The sequence below is a fragment of the Tachysurus vachellii genome, chromosome 1, assembly GCF_030014155.1.
Source record: "Tachysurus vachellii isolate PV-2020 chromosome 1, HZAU_Pvac_v1, whole genome shotgun sequence".
Classification (NCBI taxonomy): Eukaryota; Metazoa; Chordata; class Actinopteri; order Siluriformes; family Bagridae; genus Tachysurus; species Tachysurus vachellii.
In genome coordinates, this window is record NC_083460.1 from 34,948,811 (window position 1) to 34,971,551 (window position 22,741).

The 22,741-nt window shown below is 38.5% G+C and overlaps 1 protein-coding gene across 3 annotated transcripts in view; it reads left to right on the forward strand.

Moving 5' to 3' along the window:
- The window catches only part of furina (furin (paired basic amino acid cleaving enzyme) a), a 74,169-nt gene that overhangs the window by 46,483 nt on the left and 4,945 nt on the right, over window positions 1-22,741 (forward strand). For all 3 annotated transcript variants that reach the window (XM_060884511.1, XM_060884495.1, XM_060884503.1), the window contains exons 5-14: window positions 486-614; window positions 693-769; window positions 10,226-10,314; window positions 12,901-13,073; window positions 15,732-15,944; window positions 17,212-17,312; window positions 18,388-18,491; window positions 18,874-18,991; window positions 21,213-21,392; window positions 21,543-21,667. In XM_060884511.1, the coding sequence (XP_060740494.1) occupies window positions 486-614; window positions 693-769; window positions 10,226-10,314; window positions 12,901-13,073; window positions 15,732-15,944; window positions 17,212-17,312; window positions 18,388-18,491; window positions 18,874-18,991; window positions 21,213-21,392; window positions 21,543-21,667 (1,309 nt within the window). The remainder of the gene's footprint in view (window positions 1-485; window positions 615-692; window positions 770-10,225; window positions 10,315-12,900; window positions 13,074-15,731; window positions 15,945-17,211; window positions 17,313-18,387; window positions 18,492-18,873; window positions 18,992-21,212; window positions 21,393-21,542; window positions 21,668-22,741) is intronic.

Below are 22,741 nucleotides of genomic sequence, written 5' to 3' on the forward strand. Positions count from 1 at the left end.
TCTGGTTTAAGGGTTTGGAGGGAAGATCTGCACTTATGCCCATCCTCACAATACTGTGGCAGGTGTGTAGGTAGATTGAAGGAGGTTTGTGTTCTAGTAGAGGCAAATTCAAGGTTGATGGCCCATGAGGATCTGAGGGATATAGCATCACTCCTAACTGCCTGAAATCTTGATTAATTTCTTCTGCCAGAACGCTCCAAAGTCAGTGTGGATTAAAGGCAGACTCAGTTTTCAGGCCTTTATCTTAAATTGAAATCTTTGTGTGCTCAAAGTGCTTTTGTTAACAAAAGGAAATTGGTGAATCTTAGCACATGGATTATCATTAGCACTGTAAAGAGCATATTGTGCTCGAGGGGAGATTTGGATCTCAATAGCAAGTGCAATAAGTGCCCCATTCTAAGTGGCTAAATATATTCTGTGGCATTGTTCTCCTCCCTTCATTTCCTGCTTCGAGCATGTAATATGTATCCCTCTTCCTCTTCCAGTACAATGGCAACCATCATGACCTCAATGTGAAAGAAGTCTGGAAGCAGGGTATTACAGGAAAGGGTGTGGTGGTGTCCATATTGGATGACGGAATCGAGAAGAACCATCCAGACCTTGAGCGTAATTATGTAAGTATGAAAAGAAAAGCCACACACTTTGCACAATTTTTTATTTAAGATCCAAACTCATTCTTGAAAATTTTTTAGGATCCTGATGCCAGCTATGATGTGAATGATGGAGATCCTGATCCTCAGCCTCGATATACCCAGCTCAATGATAACCGGTAAGTGTGCAGCAGGTTTAGCTTTTTGTTCACAAAAGGGTTTTACAGCTAAGAGTGCACTGCTCCTTGAGCTACTGTAAAACCCTCAGCACCAGATCATTCACTATGTATAAACAGCTCTGTAGAGGTCTATTTTATAGATCACCTCTTGGCTTGAGGCCAGGATTTTGGGGATGTTTGTTGGTTTTTAGCCCCGGAAGCTTCTAAGAGACAGCGTAAATCAGTATCTTTGCAGAGCAGGACAAGAAGTGGGTGCATAAATGCTAAGCTCAAGGGAGGCTTGCATATGAAGAGCTTTGCATTCTCTTCATGTCACGTGTGCTATTCCATTATCCAACTGTAACATACACAAGAGCTATTGTAAATGAAATGTGTACAGTCATAAATGTAGTTATAGCTCTACAATAAGCACTGTGCATTGAGCAGGCACTTTATGGGCTCCAAGCCGAAGTGTTTTTATGTTCACCTTATTTCATCCCAGTGAATTTGTGCGTATGGGTTATGGGAGCAGTTTTAAACTTTAAACACAATTTGGTGTGCCCTTTATGGATTAGGAAAGCAGTGAAATGTAGTTTTATTCTGTCTCTTCGTATTGTTTTCTACTCTATTTTTGTGGATTTAAAATTTAATTATGCTGGGGTTGATAGGGAGTCCAGCCTAGCAACCAAAACAATCTTCCCACATGGGATAGGCATTCCGTGGCTTGCCTTTAGTCAGATAAATCAACTGCAGTTAATGTAAATTTGGGGGTAAATGAACTTTAGTGACAGAAGCAGATTGCATTAAGAGTTGTAATCCAGAAAAGCTTTTTCTCCCATTTGTCACTCCACTTAGAGCCCATGATTAAATTAAGGCTAAGAACAACAACACAACAAACCCCTTACAGACAGTCTTTGTCATTACTTTTGTTGCCAAATCCATTGCATACTGAAATGGTTCAAATTTGAAGGGGTTTCTACAGACTGTCTGTGCTTTGGGAACCTAGGGCTTTATCTAGCAGCAAACAATAATTAATAATGACAGCTTGAAAAGCTCAGTGCTGCAAGCAGCTTGATCTCCCAGGCTGAATTTGGAGTGGAGCTGTCTCTGTGCTCACCGTGTGAAGGCTTTGACATGCCATGGTTAGCCTGGCAAGAAAACGCCTCTCATATAGGGAATAGTTTAACTTTATTTGTCTAGTGATCCCATATCAGTGTCCCACAAATGCAGTCTAAAGTTCACATCTTATCTCTGGCATTACAGCCAGCTTAGATCGTTATATTGACCTGATGCACACATGGGTACTGAATGCCTTATCGTACACTATGTAAATGAAATAAAATAATCTAATAAAATTAATAATAATAAACGGAACATTTTATAATGACAAAAAAACAAATTTATATGCGTAGAACTAAGTCAACCTCATCTACACCTCAGGAGACCCAGTTGAATTCTTTGAATAATAAAGCTTATGTGTGGTTAGCTAGCTTGCGTGGCTCCCTCTGGACTTACGAAGCTCCCGATGTGACTTTTAAATCTCTGCTTCGTTTATAAAGCCCATCTCTGTTCGCTTTTATAAAGCCCTCTTTCATCCATCATAATCTAGTCCATAGACACATCTGGCATTTTGACTTGATCCAGGACTATTTTCCTCTTCAAACTATAAACTTCATATACTGTATGTGAAACCACAAGACTGGTCCTGAATCAGCAGCAAGTGTAGTTCCTTCGAATGCCCCTATTCACCGTGGCTAGGAGTTTGGCCAAACCCACATGTTTAATTAAGGTAATATTTACTTGCTAGTCTTGTTACTTTTCTCCAGACTTTATATATATATATATATATATATATATATATATATATATATATATATATATATATATATATAAAATATAATTTTTATTTACTTGCTTTTTTTTTGCCTGCAAAGCTAACATCATCCTGCAAAATACTAGCACGTTGTGCTCTTAAATTTTAATATCCTTTGAGGTGGAGCAGATGGCCAGCGTAGCACTTCAGAATAAAATAGATCATCTGAGCTGTTAGTGGTTTAAGAAGATCTGTAACTTATCTATCATACTGTGAGATTGAGATGAATGGGCAAGCATGACCAGCCACCTTACACCACCAAAATAAAAGGTATACTTGCTGTGTCAGAGTGCTTTTCTGTATGCACTAAAAGCACTGTTGTTTAATTGCATATATGTTTAAATGTCTGTGATGAATCATTTCCTTCATTTCATCTCCAATGTCATGGGAAAGTACAATCAGAACAAAAAACCCTTTTAGTCATTGTGTGCGCGTGCGTGTGTGTTGCTGCTTGGCACCTTTAGATCACAGTACAGAAGGCAGTCTGCCAGAGTCTGTCTATGCATTCATTTGTACTGCTGCCTGTCGTAGAGGTTACTGCTGCCAAATGGGCTTTTGATGGATGTTTTCTACCTTTGTTTTTGCTGGTCAAAGATGAATTTGGGTTAAAATGATTAATATAATATATTTCTGCATCAGTAATGAAAAGCAGGGCTGCATATGACTGTTTTTATGTACAGTAAGAATATCAGAGCTGTATCGCAGCACTAAATTACCCTGATACTGACTTCTGTTTTTCCAAACTTATTGAGGGAGAGGGGGATGGGGAAGGGAGCGAGAGAGAGAAACTGATATTTGGCAAATTGGAGGTTCAGTTTACAAGGATCTAGTGTTACTTACCTATTAGGTTAACCTGGATAGCAGAAGCCCCTTCCTGCAAACAGCAGGACACACTTCCAGATGCTGAGTTACTACCTACAAAAACAATTCTTTCTAATTAGGTTTCAGCATGCTGATTCAGTAAAATATGCTCTGAATAGTTAATTATGGGTCATCTCATAAGACTATATAAAGTATCACAATGAATTGTGGATCTCCTCCCTGTAAAATATCTGGTCTTTCAAAATCCCTGCTACTTATGTGGGTCTTTTTGACATCTCGGCTGTAGTCGGTCCTGAATTGTTAACACGGAGGCCTCAGGGATGAATCCATGGGGAAAACCTGTGCTGAAAAATGCTTTAATGTACAGTGTTGGTTATTGTTACAAGAGAAATGCATTTTTTTTTTCTTTCTTTCTTCTTTGTTTATTGCCTTAAAATAGCTATTTGTAATGTTTCAGCTTTGTAGTCATGCCTCCAGAGCACAGAACAGCGAGCTTTGGGGGGATTCAGTTCAGTTTAAAACAGCCATGAATCCCGTTATACTGAAGAAAGGAGCATGAATACAATACCCAAAGGCAGAATAACTCATTCTGAGTAGGTTTCAGTTTATCCAGTCTTTCTGAATATAGGCACTTTCATCATCTTGTATACAAAGATCAGCTATGACATAAAAACTCACTGACAGGTGAAGTGAATAACATTTAATTATCTCATTAGGGGGGTGGCTTATATTAGGTAGCAAGTGAACAGTCAAGTGAATTGAAGTGAAGTCAACGGTTGTTTTGTTCATATTCAAAACAAGTCTTGTGTGGTGTTTCTGATTTGCTGTCAATAGTACTTACCAAAAGAGGTCCAAGGAAGTACACAAATTGCTGAAATAATTAGTGCTGAACACATTACATTGAAGCTTGCTCTATATGAGGCTCCATAGCCCAAGACAAGTCAGAGTATCCATACCTACTCTTTTTCATCATTGAAAGTACTTACAATAGGCATGTGAGCATCAGACGCTAAAGCAGTGGAAGTACAATGGCTGGTGTGTGAATCACGATTTTTACATCACATGGATTGGCAGGTACATGTGTGTTGCTTACATCAGGAAGAGGTAGGATGCACTATGAGAAGAAGGCAATGTTCTCCTGGGAATCCTTGTCTTCTGGCATTCATGTGGATGTTACTTTGACAAGTACCACCTACCTAAACATTGCTGCAGACCAGGTACACATCTTTATGGTACTTGTAATCCCTAATGGCTGTGGCCTCTTTTAGCAGCACACAATATTATGCAGGTGGTTTTAATGTTATGGCTGATCGGTGTCTGTTTTAATGCCTTCCTGTGGCACTTTGCTTTTAAACAGACTCTGATCGTAATTTCAAAAACCTTCTGTGTTACATTTCTGCATGTAGTCATCCAAGCAGCCCATGATGAGGAATTCTGGGCCACTTGTGGGCTTTCTCCTGTGGCAGTGTGCCTGATCTTAAATGCCAGCTTGTGGTAATATTTCAGGATCCTTTTGTGCCTCTGTGTTCTGACTGCAATTTTGAGAGTAAGAAATGCAGATGGACCTACCGCAGTTGGCAATGGCAGATGGCTCACTGCCCAGTGAGGTTTTCTTTTTGTTTGTTTTATTAAATAAAGAGCAGTTAATACCAGGATGTCACCAAACCTATTCTGCATGTTTTCAGCATAACAAGAAAACCTAACAGTTTTACATTGTCTCCATGTCTGGTAATGAAAACCTGCTGTGGTGCATTGTATGAATCATTTATGCTGCTCTTTCATGCATTTTACACGTAGAACATTGTGTCTCTTCTCCGATTGCTATTCCAGATAAGCCCTTTGTCTGAGGGCTTCTTAGAACATAGCTTTCTGCATTGCTGAGTGCACAGCGGTTCAGGTTGAGTTGGAATTTGGTGTATGGTGTATGTGTTTAAAATGGCAAACTTTTTTTTTTTTTTTTTTTTGTAAAGGAATTATTACCTTTTTTGGTCTCAATTGTCAGGTGTAGAATTGAATCACACTTTGGCCTGACATTGCTGGTTTCCATTCTGTTAAGATTAAATGGAAAAACTTATGGATTACATTTGTTCTCTGTTAAAGTGCACTATTAAGGAACAGATGTTTATTAGTTTTCGGAAGACAGATTTTCTCCTGTTAAGTAAAGTAAAAGTGCTCTAATAGATTCTCTCCATTACTGCTGCATGATTGGCTTATTAGGTCAATCTTTTCTATCACATGAATCATTCAACCACTTTGGAGCTGGCTTTGCAACTCTTTTGTTAGTGATTGGGTTAAAGAGAAAGCCCGTGCAAGTTTGTGCAGCAGATTGCTAACATAAAATTGCTGGTCTGGGGATTTGTACTACTATAATTCTGTATGACTTGATACAGAAAACAGCTTGGCAAAATATTTAAACCCCTTTTGATGCTCATTTTAAATACAGTAGAAATAACAAAATGTACCTGATGAAAAATAAGATGCTGTAATCTCTCCACGAGAATAGTATGTTAGACTAGTTAGGGGTGTAATAATAATGTTTGATTTAAGGCTCTTGATTTGTTAGCATTTGAAGTTAATCTAGCCAGGACTCCTTCCTTAAAAAAAAGTGCAGATACAGAGTAGATTTTTTTTTTCTATTTTTTTTAATTACCTTCTCCTAAGTATACTGTTTTTCACAAGCCAATTTAGCCAAATTAGACATACTAGTTTGAGAAAAGCAGCAATGGCTATGTTTATTAACAAGAAGGAATTAGAATACCAAATCTTTATGCTCTAATGGAGCACTTTGGCTTCCTGTCACTGAGTGACCATCAGCAGCATTACAGTGTGAGATTTCACAAAAATGAGCACGACAGCAATGCTTGTACTAATATCAAACATGTCTGACCTCATCCCTCTAAAACTAGACAAAAACACAAAGCAGCACAGAGAGACACATTCAAAGACGTATTCTCTCTCACACACCAAACTGCAATCAGACAGTAATCACAACAGTGATTATAAAATTCAGTAAAGATTCATGTTTAGTGGAGATTCAAAAGCACATCTAGCACAACAGAGCAGAGTAACTGAGTAACAGTAACTGAGCAGAACCGTATCTGCCTGCGGAATGGGATGAGCCCTGTGCTTCCGAGATACACTCGTCACACCAGTTGTTAAAGGAGTCACGCCAGTGTAAATATTGTCTATACTAATACATAGCCGCTAAGAATTAAATTAAACTCGTACACAATGCCTTAATACTGACAGATTAACATGCTGTACACAGTATTAAGTTTCACTCATGGCACATTTGGAGAATGAAACCCCTTTGGGATGATCAGCAGATTTTGATTTGATGATCATGGAGTCCTTGTTGGTCTTTGCGAAATCAATAATTCAGTTATACAAGACAGCGCTTGCCCTTTAAGTGCTTTGAAGGTAATAAGAATAGAATTTAAAATCTATTCTGAATTTGACTGGTAGCCAGTGAAGTGCAGCCAAGACTGGACTAATGTACAGTGCTGGGAGTTTTGTTTAAAAGTGTTTTGAACCGCTTGAAATTGAGCAATGTTAAGCAACGCTAAGACAGGTGAGCAGCACATTACAGCAATCAATGAAATAAACATATGTTTAATCCTTTACAAATCCTGAGATTTCACATACATTCTTAAAATGTTTTGAAATGTTTAAGTGAAGAAACAGGTTTGGACTATGTTATTAACATGCAGCTCTATTGATGGATTAGAAAACACCTAAATTCCTAGATTATCATCTTGTATTACCAGTAAACCATAGCTGTAACATTATCGTATTTCTAATATGATCTGATCCAAAAACAGTTCTGACTAGGAAGTTTTCCATAATCCATTTCTTGAAAAGACAATAAAATTTAAAACAATATCAATTATAGTGATACAATTTTGTTGAGCTACTTCCACCCAAATGCCTCCAGTACCGGGGGCAAGTGGGGTTAGAAATTATAAATCCTTTTCATAAACATTCAACCTAAACTTGTCTGCACATGCAGCATACCGGGAAAAAACTCCGCTATACTTCTACAAGGACAAAAACAACCAGCTAAATGAGCAGACAAAAAAATATGTAAACATTGCATATGCAACAAAACTGACCCAAAAATTTGGTTATATTCTAACACTTCTGAAGCAATCCCATGTTACCTTTATTTTGATACCATAATTATTCATGTGCACTTTATACTCATGTTAATTTAAACATGATGTTCTTCAAGCAAGAGGCTCAGTAGGCCTAGGGATGAAGACACCGCTAAAACATCAGTAAATAAATCAATAAAACAATTGTGAATCACTTCACAGGGAAGCATATACAGAGAAAACCTGAAAAATGTTACTCAATCCATTTCAGGGCAGTACCTTCTAACCTGGTGTTAAAAAATAATGTAATGCTCTTTTATGTCAAAAGCAGTAAAATAGAAAAAAATAGAAAAAGTGTACATTCTTCTGCATCAGCTTTCCTTAATTCATTACCTTGAGTAATGCAATTTCAGTAATATGTAATGTATGAAAACCTGATTAAAATGTATTAACGATATTTCTCTCCAAGATGTAGGAGCTGTAACAGCACAACTTTTTAAACTTCAGAGAAATTAATGTTTAGAAATCTGTCTATAATTTTGTTGGATCAAGGTTTTTCAATAAGGTCTGAATGGTGGAACAATTCCTGTGAAAGGTGACTGTGTAATCATGATCATTATTATGAACATGCTTGAATTGGCTGAAATGCAGACAAAATGATTAATATAGCAATCAGGGTTGGCAACCATTGACCTTGTTTATGAAAAAAGATTAACCTTTTTCAGTCCTCATTTGAGGTAAAGCTCACACTCCCCATATACATTTTGGGTCCAATAAAGAAGATTTTGAATGAATATGAAGATATTCATATTAGACATGAAGAACTAAGCTTTGCCCTTTCGACTCTTTACAATGGTGTAGTCATCTATGGTTGGTTGTCCTTGGAGGTGTAATTGGTCCTGGTCTCTGGATTGAAATGATGGCCTTGCTTTTGTCTTTTCTGTGACCATTAGTGTGACACCAGGCAGCCCCATAAACAAAAGTGGGCAGTTGGTGTTCTCCTCAAAGTCCGTTCAGCAACGGCTCAGTGATGTTGCACTGACGGATAATATATAACATAATGTCTTGTTGAAAACATACACTAGCTGTCACCCTGCTGGATTAGTAGCAGCCTTATTATAGGCAGAGATCTACATAATGAGGTGACTTGCTAGGTAGTAGTCTGGCAAATTCTTGTACAATAGCCAGCACCTGTATTCTCACAAATGTTTCAGATGATTATGCAGGCTGACTTGCTCTGAAGAATAACATTTAATTTATGAAACTGAAAACCATTGCCTAAGGGCACTCTTGTCACAGAAACAACAGAAAAAGAACAGAAACCTTAATGCACATATACATATATTTGCTCGTTTATCAGACTGAACTGAAACAAAAGTTACATTTTGAAGATTGATTTATTGACTGCAAATTCTGCTCTAGCTAGTGTCCTGTTTTATATATTCTTTTAAATGTATTATATGCTTGTCTCCAAGTGTGTTTCTGCACCTTAGTGATTTGGGGTCACAGTAAACTGATTGTGGAGCTGACCCCTGACTTTTCTTTAGAACTGACATCTATAAGGTTTCTCTGGGTTTCTCTCTTCGTCCATAGTCCCTGACTGTGCAGACTTGCTGGTATATTTTACACTTAACCTTGGTTTCTTTCTCAGAAAATCAGCCAGTTGCTTTCCCAGTATAGAACTTCCAAGCCCAGTACAAGATTAGATATAAGGGAACAATAAACGTTTTAAACTTGGCTTATTGATCATTAATATGTTGCACATTTGACCAACACTGTAGAATATTTAATAAGTGTCCTGGCAGTTCATCATGCAAAGCTTTTAGTGTATGAAAGCACAAAAAGCATTTTATTCTTTGGCAGCCTCATTCCAGCCTCACTTGATCTTGTTGGTGCTCCTGTTTTAACTGCTTTTGCTGCTGGCTGAATCGTAATGCCTTTCCGCCTTTGGCTGTTGTGTTTCCTTGCCCCAATGTGTTTGTTTGCTGTAGTCAGGCTGGGCATCTTGATATAGCGGTGAGACATTATGTAATAGCAAGTCTGTTGACATGTACAGTGAATTATGGTTTAGTAGAATGAAGCAAATGTGGCATGTGCTAATCTCTTAATTATCAGGACCTCAACGAACAGTTTGGTGCAGAAACAGGTGGCAGAAGATCACTGTACATTTCTTCAGGCTGTTCTTCTTTAAAGTTGTCTAATGCATATTATAGGGAAATAAATCCTCAACACGCAAAAGAAAACCCTCTGTGTCTAATGTGTGTTTTTTCTCTTGATTGAAAATGCTCATTTCGATCAGTAGTAAGTTATGTGACTGAAGCATTCTGACGACTTTGAGAACTTCCTCTTGTTTTGAAGGACAACTTTGCGGTAGAAAGATGTTTGCAGGCTGAAATCACTTACTCTGCATTTCATTTCATGACTTGGGCAAAAAATGAGCCAATTACCTATCAGGGTGGGTTTCTTTATTTTCTTCTCCATTAGGCCAACCCACACCATTACAATAATTGTGGTAAATAATTGGGCTGATTATTTTTAATTGTGTTCTGTAGAGAGCATAACAATCCAATTTAATGTACATCTCAATTCAAAGATTGAATAGCTGTTGTATACTTTTTATGTAGCCCTTGAAAATTCATGGAATAAATGCAACTCATTCTTTTACCCTTTTCCATTTCTCCTTGGCAGACATGGCACACGATGTGCTGGAGAGGTAGCTGCTGTTGCCAACAATGACATCTGTGGTGTCGGTGTAGCCTACAATGCCAAGATTGGAGGTGAGACAGCATGTTTAATCATCTTATTTTAATAATAAAATACGGATGAGTGTTTTCTTTGGTATTTGTTGGTTCTAATACTGATATTGAAATGACCACCGACATAGTATTAAGTAATCAGGGACATATTAAACTGAACATTATGGAGGCATCAATACATATGACAATTATATTTTAGTTTGAAACATCTTACTCTTTATTCTAAATAATGGGTGAGTCAGAATCTAGAACAAAAGTTATTTTAGGCATTAGCAATATTTTTAGCCTTGCTACAGTAGCAGTACCTGACATGTTGTTGTTGCAGAGATCAGCACTGGCCCATGTGATCCAAAGATTTGTGCATATTCTCCTTATGCTTCATTCATGAGCTCCTTGCTTTGTTAGGGCTTTGTAAGTTCTCACACATATCGCCAGCTGTTAAAGCTTAACTATTTAATCCCTAAGCAAGTTTTAGCTTAAATAGGACACAAGAGCAGCAGGTTCCACAGGTTTCAGTTTTGGTCATATGGGTCCCTCCCTAGTAGTATTGTGACGTCTGTGAGTGTGTATAAACTGTACAGCTCTGGGAAAACTCTTGGTATTTTGAATAATCTGATTTTACTAACCTAACAAATGCAGACACGTTTTAGCTGAGCTATAGATTTTGGAAGTGACTTCACTTTATTCACCACTAGCTTGCAATGTGCAGGGCATAATAGGGCTCGAATCTGCCATGAAAAATCAGCCCACAACTCTCAGTAATCAAGGCTAAAGAACCTGTGCAGTGGCTTGGTAATGTGTGTTTTATAGCAGTCTTTTGCAGACGTCTGATCCAACATCAACACCTCCCACCCCCACCCCCGAACACTGTAATGTCCTTGTTTAATGCCCCACTTGAGACTTTTTGCAATCTTTTTGGCAGTCTTTTTCTTCCTGCAGGGGAATATCTCAGGCCATCCTTTTCAAATCTACTTTTAGGTCATGGATCTGTTCTTTTCCACTTTTGAAGCTTGTGCATATATTCACGCTCCTGCTTAACCGTAACTCGTATGGCAATAAGTGACATGGTCTTTTGCCATTATGGGAAAAGCATCCGAAAAGCTCTTGCTCCATTATCCATGCTTCTCCTTGCTTCTGTGTAACAGAGGTGCTTCTAGTAGCTTTTTTATATGGAAATCACCAGGGTTGAGCAGCTATACTTTGTGTTCCTTCATCTCATCTGTCTGGAAATCTTCACCTAATAGGCCGGGAAAGGAAATTAAATGTGAAGAGAAGATCACAATAAGAAAAGAGCTGACCCAAAGCGATGGCTCAGCCTGCCTTCTGTTAAGGGACACCCCAGCATGAGTAGGCCATGCTCTGATTTAGACACTTCACTGCCAATGCTCATTAAGCAAACATATTTGCTTGAAGGGCTTTCTGCTGTTCCATGTGGCTTGGTAACAGAAAAGGTTCATATGAGGAGGGATTTAGGCAGTTCTACTCTGTTCCAGTAGCTTGTATTTTATTTTTCAGGCCATATCTCCATTTCTTTAAGGAGTCATTGTGCCCTTTCTCAAAGTGCTTGGGGGACATGGCATAGACTGTCTTCCTGATATCTGGCTGAGACACACACTTTATCTGCTGGTTTCTCTGTAACCGTGACAGCTTTGGGTTTTGAGATTATAAAGAACTTGAACGTACTCAGTTTTTGTTTGTGTGGGATCCACTATGAGGGAAGACTGAGTGACCTTACCTCTGTGACTTTCAAAGAGCCAAAACACATTGTTGTGCTGATGACGACCATTGATTTCCCTCCTTTCCTGTGCTTTAACTTTTGGACATCAAGGGCTTTCTGCGGTTTCTGGCCACCCAAGTTAAACCTCACACATTTGATCCAGAATCAATTAAACTCAAGTGCAGCTGACAGTTTTAGACTGCGAGAGGTCTTGCCTTCTTTCCAGAACAATCTCAGTACACTTGAGCTTTCCTTGTACAGAGAAGTTGTAGCTGATGAAAGTTCTCCAGTGTTTGACTTCTGTAAAGGGATACTGGACAGTAGTGAGGAAAGATGATGTCTATCACCTGTAAATAAAATTGATGATTGAGTATGTATTCTAGTTTCTGTCCTTTTCTCTTTAAGGTATTTGCTTTATTATTTGTTTAAGGTCTGCAGATCTCTTTTTGCATTATACTGAATTTAATTTAAGCCACTTTTCAAGTGCTGAACCTTATGGTACTTTCACGTTCAGGTGATTTTTATACGGCGCTTTCTCCGCCGCCACCACCCAGGGATTTTCCATATTGTAGTGGCAACTTTAAATCCATAAAAGTTTATGACCGTGACTTGTATTTCTAAGCTATCTAACCAGTAGTGAGGATAAGTCTCTGTCTGTCTGGAGCTTCATTCTCTGCAAAGAACAGTATTAGACTGGTATAATCAAGCATCTTCCCTCCTGTCACATAATCATGATTAAAGGAATGAAAAGCAAAAAAAGTAAAATTCACACTCATTCTTTGGGTGTCTGGATGCATGACCATGTTCAGCTGTTGCAATAATCAGACCTGTTGCAGATGAATTAAATGTTTGCATTTGTTTCACGTATTATGGGTCTTGTTTCTTCTCAGGTGTGCGGATGTTGGATGGAGAAGTGACTGATGTAGTGGAGGCTCAATCTCTCAGTCTCAACCCTCAGCATATAGACATCTATAGTGCTAGCTGGGGGCCTGAGGATGATGGCAAAACAGTGGATGGCCCTGCTAAGCTGGCAAAAGAGGCTTTTTTACGAGGCGTAACTGAGGTCAGACTTGGTTTCTCTGCTTCTCCTTCTGCCTATTATTTCTCCCCTTCTTTTTTTTCTAAATTTCTTTATTTTAAGCTGTTAGCAATTTAATATTTTACTCTTTATTTTATTGCCAAGAAATATAATTTGGAAATTATTTACACTGTTAGTCATTTTTAGTACTCCAATGCCTTAGTTCAGGTTCAAACTTGCTCTGAACAATAAGCATTATGAAAGTCAAATTTACTCCTAATACAATACAAACCTTCACAACTTTTACAATGGAAAACCTCTTTCAAAGGCAGAAATGTACAGTACAATTTGTCAAGATTTTTTTTTTTTTTCTTGACAATGTGAATTCTAGGATTGGCTCAGCCTTGAGTTGCATTAGGAAGTAGCATACAGAGTGACACTTGTTTAGTTTAAATGTTATTGTACATATTGTGTTTTGGGGTTTTTTTTTTGTTGTTTTTTTTTTGTCTTTTTCTGTAGGCCAAATATAGTTGGTCAGGTTTTGTACAAGCAAAAGAAGCAAATCTCACACCACTTTTTTTTTTTTTTTTTGGATGAACATCATACCTGCGTGTGTACATTATGGTCTGAGCTATTGCTTTAATTTTATCTTCCACACAGACCCACTCATACACTTTCCATGTTCTTGGAGTGGTATAACTCGCCTTGAGCCAACAGGCAGTCATTTGGAGAGAGTAACCTGTGCATCATAAAACTATAGTCATAAAAATAAATGTCACATTAACATGACTTACTTTTTATTAGCAGAGTAGAACAGAGTTTTCAACTTTACATGGAGATGTAATTCATTTTTTAAGACGTAGATTAAATGCTCTATTCACATTGATCATTGACTGATTTTGTGAGAGTTTTAATACTAAGAGTATAATATATTCAGTCATGTAAAAATTAGGACACCCTAATTTTTAAAATAGTTAAACATGGATATTTTATCTTTTTTACACTTTAACAGTATTGGAAGATTCAAGCAATATAACTGAACAAATAAATCCAAAGAATAGTATTTTTTAAATGATCTATAAAATGTAATTTAAGAAGAAATTTTTGTGAGAAAAAGGTAAGCACACGCCTGCATTTATTTGTACTTATAATTTATAAAATTAATTACAGGTCTATCAGATCATGTGCAAATTATTAGAACATTGTTACAGAGCATTTTGAACACATCTGGTCTTATTCAAACCTCAGATATTTAGTTTGGTTTGCGCTTAGTTGTTGAAGTGAGCGGTACCACCATGGTGAGCTCCAAAGAGCTCTCTGAGGCCTTCAGAAAGAAGATCTAAATCCTACCGAGATCCTATGTGGGATTTGAAACAGACTGTGCATGTAAGAAACCCCTCAAACATCACATAGCTGAAAAAAGTCTGCATTGAAGAGTGGGTGAACCTTCTTCCAGTTGATGCCAGGAACTGGGAGATGGCTACAAGAAATAGCTCATTGAGTTTATTTCAGCCAAAGGGGAAAACACTAGCTATTAGGGCATAGGGTGTCCTAACTTTTCTTCAGTTCAAATACTCATTTTGTTGATCCCTTTTGTTTAATAAGTAAAAAGTGATGTTTATAAGCAACTACATTGCTTTCATCTACAGGTATAAAACTATTTTATTCATTACCTTATTAAGCATTTCTTAATAAAGAACTTAATTGGGTGTCCTAACTTTTTAACAACTGTATAATAATTGTGTGTATAGTGTGTTAGGTTTTTTGTTTTGGTGGGGGGAGGTGGAGTCTACACAAGGACTTTAGTACACACTTGTTTTGAAGTATATAGGTGACCATTAAAAGGTACACAATTTCACTCTGTAGAAGCCCTGCTCACAAAGTAAATCTTTTAATCATGAGCTGTGCGCTGATCCATCGACCATCTTGACATGGAGCCCCATTACCATGTTAATCCGTATTGTAATTTTTCATTACCTGGCTAGAACATGAGCTCTGCCTTGTGCCAATACTCGGATCTGTTTCAGGAAATGAGATTTGTGTTGCACGTCAAATCCTAACGCAAATAGGGCTGCAGCCTGGGCAAACACATGCAAAAGGAGGCTCTACAGTCCAGCAGGTGTGTACATGGATGGAAACTCAGAGCACAGAGAACTTTCTGTGTTGGAGTCATTGGGGTTTCTGTATTGCATCATGCTGTTTTTATTGGAGGCTTTTTATTGCTTTATTGTTAAGAACCTGACGTATGAGAGCGGGCTGCACAAACAAAGCCTGATAAAAGGTAACAAGCAAAAATCATCTGAATTAAATTATAGACACTTCTCGCCGCTGCCTGAGACGGCATGCTGAAATGAAAGCCATGTCGGATAGTAAAATATACCCTAGAAGCATGCCAAGGAACATTCCTTCTAATTGTTTCAGTGACTTGCCTATCACTGATATTTGCAAGGAGAGTTTTAATAGTTTCTCTCTTAAAATACAGAAACAGATATAATTAGCCTGAGGACATCTGCATTGTTCTTATGGAACCGTCTGTGGAGTTTATGACCGCTGTGAGCCAGAAGGCTTTTCCCCAACAGCTTCAAAGTAGTGGGCCCCAAGCTATTGTTAATGTTTTCAAAACAAATCAGTATGAGAGAGGCTTCTCATTAGAAAACTTAAAAATAATGGTATTGACAATGTGTGCATCTTTTTGTTGTGCAGGGTCGTGGTAAGCTGGGCTCCATCTTTGTGTGGGCATCCGGTAACGGTGGCCGGGAGAAAGACAGCTGCAACTGTGACGGCTACACCAACAGCATCTACACACTCTCAATCAGCAGCAGTACACAGTATGGCAATGTACCATGGTACAGCGAGGCCTGCTCCTCCACCCTCGCCACCACCTATAGCAGCGGCGGAGTCAATGAGAAACAGATTGTGAGTCCATGTTGCATCAGGCACCTGGTTGCACTAAAGAGTAATGCATACCTCTCTGACCCACACTCTGTCTTTTGATTTTACTTTTGAGTATACTTTACTATACAAAGAATGTGATGCCAACAGAAATCACTTCACCATCTAGTCTTAACGTTAATGATTGTTATGACTTTATACTGTCAGGTCATAATAATTTGAGCACCATATTTGTAATGTAAAAAGTTAATTAAAAAGAAATTGAGTGGCCAATTCCTGATGCCTTTAATGCCTGTGCCTTGTAGAAACTGCATTGGACTGTGGGGTCAAGATGGTAAAATGTGCACTGTGGGCCAATGTTTAAAGACAGTTTGTAATATGGCAATTGTTAACAGTGGAGCATGGCATGGTAGGAGATTACAATAAGAAAAGCATGTGGTGATGTGGCCTCGGGTGAAAGATAGTAGATGTTTTTGCCCTAGGGATCTGTATTGTGTTTCATAATGCAGTATACACTGCCAAAGCACTTTTTCAGATCTTCAAACCTTGTCTTTGGTGTGCAGACTGAAGCTTTGTACTGTAAGTTTTCATATGCGACAATGCAGTAACCTCATACTGTAATCGCACCGGTTCTGCTCTGTCATTCTTTTGAGCTTGGTTTCCTTTTCTTTGTGAGTTTTATTCTGAGTGTTTTTCCACATAATGCTAAATGACTCAGAATTACGTTTTTGTGCAAACATTGCTGCAAAGATTCTTGAATTTCAAAATTCATTTTTTTTTGTAGACTTTAGCTTGACATGGGCCTGTTTTCAAGCAGTGACGTGCAATCTTCCTTTTCCTCCTGATCTTTAAATGCCCCCATTTTGAAAGAAGGAGAGCAAATGGCGATGTATTCACCATCTGAGATGTCATTCAGCTGCTAAGCAATTTTTAGCACTTAGCCTCAATCTGAGCTACACAGTCTAAGTCAGTGCACCTCCCAGGATGACACTCTGTCATGAACCACAGTCTTTCTCGCGGTCTTATTTTTTCAATGTCTGACAATACTTTCTTATCCCTCTGTCCTTACACCTGTCACTTCAGACCTAAGGGCTAATTGAGTTGCTTCTAGCCTTGAATGTATAAACATGCATCAGATTCCAGACTGTGCAACTCCTCTAGATGCAGCCAAAGCAGACAAGCAGAACAGCCACTCTTAATGCCACAGTCTTTTATTTGATCCTACAAACCTTTGATCCTATAAACCTATTGATTATAAAATGATGTCTTGAATGTTTTCTCATACCCACAGATCACTACAGACCTGAGACAGAAATGTACAGACTCTCACACAGGCACCTCAGCTTCAGCTCCTCTAGCAGCAGGCATCATAGCCCTTACCCTGGAAGCCAAGTAAGTGAGACCAAACCCAGTTAATTACTGCTGGATTCATGACCATTTCATTATACATCAAACTCCTATCAGTTTTGATTTGACAGACAGGGGACAGGAATTATATTTTTCCAGGAGGTCCCTAGAGTAGAGGTATTCATTGACATGTTGCACTGTAGTAGTGGATTTTATACACAAGTTTTTTTTAATAGTGTTTATATTGTGGTTGTGCAGAGCTGCTACATATCACACTGGCCTTTGTGGAGATATCAATTCATATAGCATTCATGCGCTCTTCTGCCTTCCGTTCCAGTGTAGCGTTATTTGTATAACATGTTTATCCAGTTCTCTTATAAGTGACACTGGATAGTGGGATTAAAAAACCTTACTCTTCTACCCAGAAAGCACTTTTGTGATGTGGCTTTGAATAAAAAAGGAGATGCAAAGAATATCTGTGTATATCAGTTACTGATACACTATCCTACAATGTGGCTGCTGGAGACTTTTTTTTGGGGGGGGGAGTGCCTTTTATAATTTAATGGAGATTAAATAGGCTTTTGTTGTCTGGTTTGATTTGTTGAAAAATTCTAACCATTAAATTTTAAGAACATACTTACCAATACAACTGTTTAAACAACTGTTTTTTTTTGGTGAAAAATATTGCCTCGATACTTTATTGACTGTAAGAGAAGTCGAGTTCCTGCATTAGATGTTCAGTAGTGAGCAGAAAGAAAAAGATGACACATCTGTACCATTTAACCACAAAATGTTCCTAACTCTTGAAATCATATCTTTGTGGTTTGTATAACAAATGTGACAGCAAGAATTGAGGGTAGTTTCGACTTCTGGTAGAATACTCTGAATCATCCGGGTTCACTGGGATTGTGGCATAATTATGACTGCTAGTAATTACAAGCGTTCCCCAAAGACTTGTTCACAAAATACCAAACACAGCTTTAAATAATAAAAAATCAAAAAGCCTGCTACTTAACACAATTCAGTTCAAGGTTGTTTTTCCTATAGTTGGATGAGTTGTCTTGGCCCTAATGGGTGATTTTATTTATTTATTTATTTATTTATATTTTTATCTTAACAGTAAAAACCTGACATGGAGGGACATGCAGCACCTGGTTGTGAGGACTTCTAACCCAGCTCACCTGATCACTAATGACTGGAAGACCAATGGCGTGGGGCGTTTAGGTACTGACACGCACTTGTGCTTTTTTTTTTATTGTCTGACGTCGTCTCTGTTTATTCTTTTGTTGAACTCTGCAACCAAGTGTGTTGTGTTGCCAATCAATAAAGCGATGTTCATTATACCGATCAAGAGTGCATTTCAATTCCTCGCCTGTCTCATAATGTCACTGAATACTTGGGTCCTTATTAAACTGGACTGCCTGGAATTGCCAGGTTGCTGTCAGCAATATTGATCTCTCTCTCTCTCTCTCTCTCTCTCTCTCTCTCTCTCTCGCTCTCTCTCGCACCATCTTTTACTTTATTTCTGTCTCTCTCTTCTTCTGTCACTACATTGTTGTCCGTCTGTCATTTTACATCTGTACTTCTCTCTCGCTGTCTTATTCAGTAAGCCACTCATATGGCTATGGCCTGCTGGATGCTGCAGCCCTCGTTGCCTTGGCCAAGAATTGGACCAATGTAGGCCCTCAGCAGAAGTGTTTCATCTCTATGGTGTCTGAGCCCAGGTAAGTCTTGCATTCAAAGCAATGCTGTTCTCAATAGTGCTGGCATATTTGAAACAAATGAAAGGTAATAGGCAGCGATGTTAAACATACAGCCCACATACTGGGCCTGAACCAAAAAAGTTTCTATTCCTGTTTGCCAAATTAATTGAGCATCTTTGTTCTACATTAAAATCAAGAAACATTAAACAACATTTAAAATTATGAAGATGAGATTGTGAACCATAATTGGATTGAAAGAATTTAATCTGTTATTCCACTAGAGGGCAACAGAGAGAAATAAACGTAGGGCCATAAACTCAATGACAAATTGTTATAGAGGTGCTAATATAATTCTTCGTTAGCGAGCTAAAAATGTTAAGCTGTAACCGTGTCTCTTTCTAAAATGGGTGTTTGGGGAGGTAGTTGAGGGTAAAATTTTAATCAATTATAATTGCAGTTCCGGTGTTTTGTTCTGGGTGGGGGGGTTCAGCGGGTTCACGTCGGAGTAGGAAGTGTAATTTGACTCGTTATCTAAAATGAGTTTGACACTCCTGTTTTAGCCTGTAATCTGTACTAACAGGCTTCACTTGTGGTGCCCTACAAGACCTGTTTGGGATCCTTTCATCTCTGCCTTTGGGATTTCTCATGAAAAGCCAGATTTAATTGTATTGACAAGTGATGTGCTACCAAACCTCCCATACGGTCTCATTTGAAGTTTACGTGAGCAGAGACCGTACAGCTCTGCCTGGTTTGATGTTCTGTCATGAGGCTCACCTGTGATGCATGTCTAAAGAAAATAATAACTTGCAGATGAGCTTGTATACGACACTTGTGTCTCTGCTGAAAATCACTCACTCCTTCAAACGGCCCCCTCCTTTACAGTACATTAGCCCTCTCGAGAGCTCCTGCTCTTTTCATTTCAGTCTCCACCTCAGTTCCTTCATATTATAGAAAAGATCAGAGGGCCTTGGAACGAAGCCCATTTAAGCATGCTGGTTAGTACAGTCACAGAGTTGGATCTGGTCTAGTCGAACTTAGTGATTATTCTACATCTCTGCAATGATCCCCTCCTTCAACATCAAATACAGTACAGACTGCAACTACTGAGCTGTTTTTGCCCTGCATCTGTGTGCAGGAATTTTAGCTCTGTCTGCCATCTCATGGAAGATTGGCAGCGTCAGTTGCTTATATGTAAAGCCCTGGCTCTTTCATGAATAGTACTTGTACTGTTCTGAGCTACTTACAGGATATGCAGAGGAGTATAAGGATCCTGGTAACAGGCTTACAGTGGCACAAACAAGCTCTCTAGCTTGGAGAGCTTATCATGGTCTTAAACTTTGTGGTGTCTCTTGCGCTGGGGTTTCACATACTTGTGACGTCCTTGTGTTATGTTATTGTGTAAGCAACAGTGGCCCAGTCCTGATTCTTGTGGGTTCTTTTTTGTTCTTCAGCAAAGTATGTGGTGGATGTGGAAAAAATACTTGCCGTTGTTTTAAGGCTCTGGAAAATATCAGTTGGAGGTCGAGTGAGTCAAAGCTAAGATTTCCTCCTGATAACTGAAGTGATTTACAGTTACACACAGATTGCTTGTCAGCCTTGGTATTTTGTGTTCCACAAGTGAAAGCATAATGTTAGGAAAATGTGTCTTTGCCTTGCAGAGAATATAGTTCATTGTAGGCTGCTTGAATCAAGTGTTATTTTGCTCTAGACCCTGACGTAAATGCAGAACTTGTTAGCAGTAGTAACAAACACACACACACTAAACAGTGTTCAAGTAAGCTCTTCCATGGATGCAGTACTGATGTGGTGATGTATTCATTTTTCCAGAATATATGCATGGATTTTGAGAAAAAATTTAATGTACTTTTAACCTTTTTCCTCTTGGGAGGCCAGCAACGAAAACGCTCAGCTGTAACTGCGATAAGCACAGAATCAGTAAATTCAGGCAGAAACCAGAAATATTATAGTTAGGCTTTGGAGTGCTTGTGTGTACATCAGTGTTTGTCTTAATTCCTGTTTGAATCACATCACTGATTATAGTCTAATTGAAAGTGGGTTATGGCACTGCTTTGTGAAAATAGCACTGTTTTTATTTTATTAGCATGTCTAAGTATAATTATGGAAAGGACAGTTCACAGTGACTGTCAGCATCCAGCAGGTTCACCACTGTTTTGAGAGGAATAGTTACAAAAGCCACTCATGCATAGATTGTGCGTTTGTTTTTTTTTTGTTTTTTTTCCAGGAACATTGGGAGCCACCTTGTGATCTCAAAGAGTGTAGACGCATGCTCAGGCAAGCCCAACTTTGTAAGTTCTCTCGAACATGTCCAAGCCCAGCTCACGTTGTCCTACAATCGTCGTGGAAACCTGGCCATCTATTTGATCAGCCCACAGGGCACACGTTCGACTTTGCTCGCCCAAAGGTGAGGGCTTATAAACTACTTTTCTTGCTTTTTATTTTATATGTATATTGTTTTGATTATCCTTCCTCTTGGCAGACCCACAATTGTGTCTGTCTTAATTGTCTCCTTCACTCTAGTTAAAGACTAACATTTTCTGTCTTTGTTTTCCAGACCTCATGATTATTCCTCTGAAGGCTTCAATGACTGGGCCTTTATGACCACCCACTCATGGGATGAAGACCCTCGGGGCGAGTGGACTCTGGAAATTGAGAATGTAGCTGGAACCAGTGACTACGGTAACTCCACATTAATATCCTCTTCTTCAAGGTTCTTTATTTTATACAGTCATTAATGCATGCAGAAAACAGGGCAGATGTTTTAGCTGAAACGAGTCTTACTTCTGGAGTTCCAATAAACTGCTCCTCTGCATAACTTTGCAATTGCAATCTAGCAGAATGATCCATGTTTTTTTTCCTAAAGAAAGGACTGTTGGATAGTATTAGTTCACCCATTTTTTTTTTTTTTTTTTTTTTGTCAAGGTGAAAATAATTGATTGCTTCTTTGTTTGGTGTTGGCTATCCTAGAGATTTTTTAAATAAGGAGAATAGGCTATAGCAATAATTAACAGATCCTTGGATAGCATTAATGTTCGATTAATGACACTTCCAAACAGGGTTTTTCTGTTGACAGAGGATGTGATTTGGTGTATTTGCATTCCATCACGATCTTTGAAAATCTCTTACTAGGCTTGTAACAGTTTTAATGCCTATTGATCTAACTCGATTAAAGCTTTTTCCATTAACTTGATAGCTGTCTGAAGGAAGTTTCTACACTGAAAGTGCTGTCTAGGCTAGGGCAATTAAGGCCAGCAGTTAATCTTGCTGTGAGAAATTAGCATCCCAGTGTTGTAGACTTCACAGGAAATTAGGAGTGTCTTTTCCTGCATCCTCCTCTTTATTCTTGTCAACTTGTCTGCTTTAGGAGTGGTCGGCTCTACTTGTTTTCCTTCTCTGTATCCTGTTGTAAATCTTATTAATTAAATTTGCCAATGTAAATCATAGGTTTAAGACTCCCTCTTGCCCTGTCTCCTGCTATTAGGCTGTCCAGCCAATGATTCTGCATTCGTACATTGTTCAACTGGTGTGTTTTGCTTGACTAGGTCATCAATAGTGTGAATAATTTAGCTGCATTGATTGTATTAGCCTGATTTAGCAAGCTGTTGGCTTTTAACAGTCTACATTTACCGATTGTAATGGTGCCGAGTTAAAGTGAGTGGAATAAATCAGCTTGACGTTAACAGTCTTTCTTAAATACAGATTTTTAACGACTCCTGTTAAGTAGTACAATCTACCACAGCGCTGCATATTCAT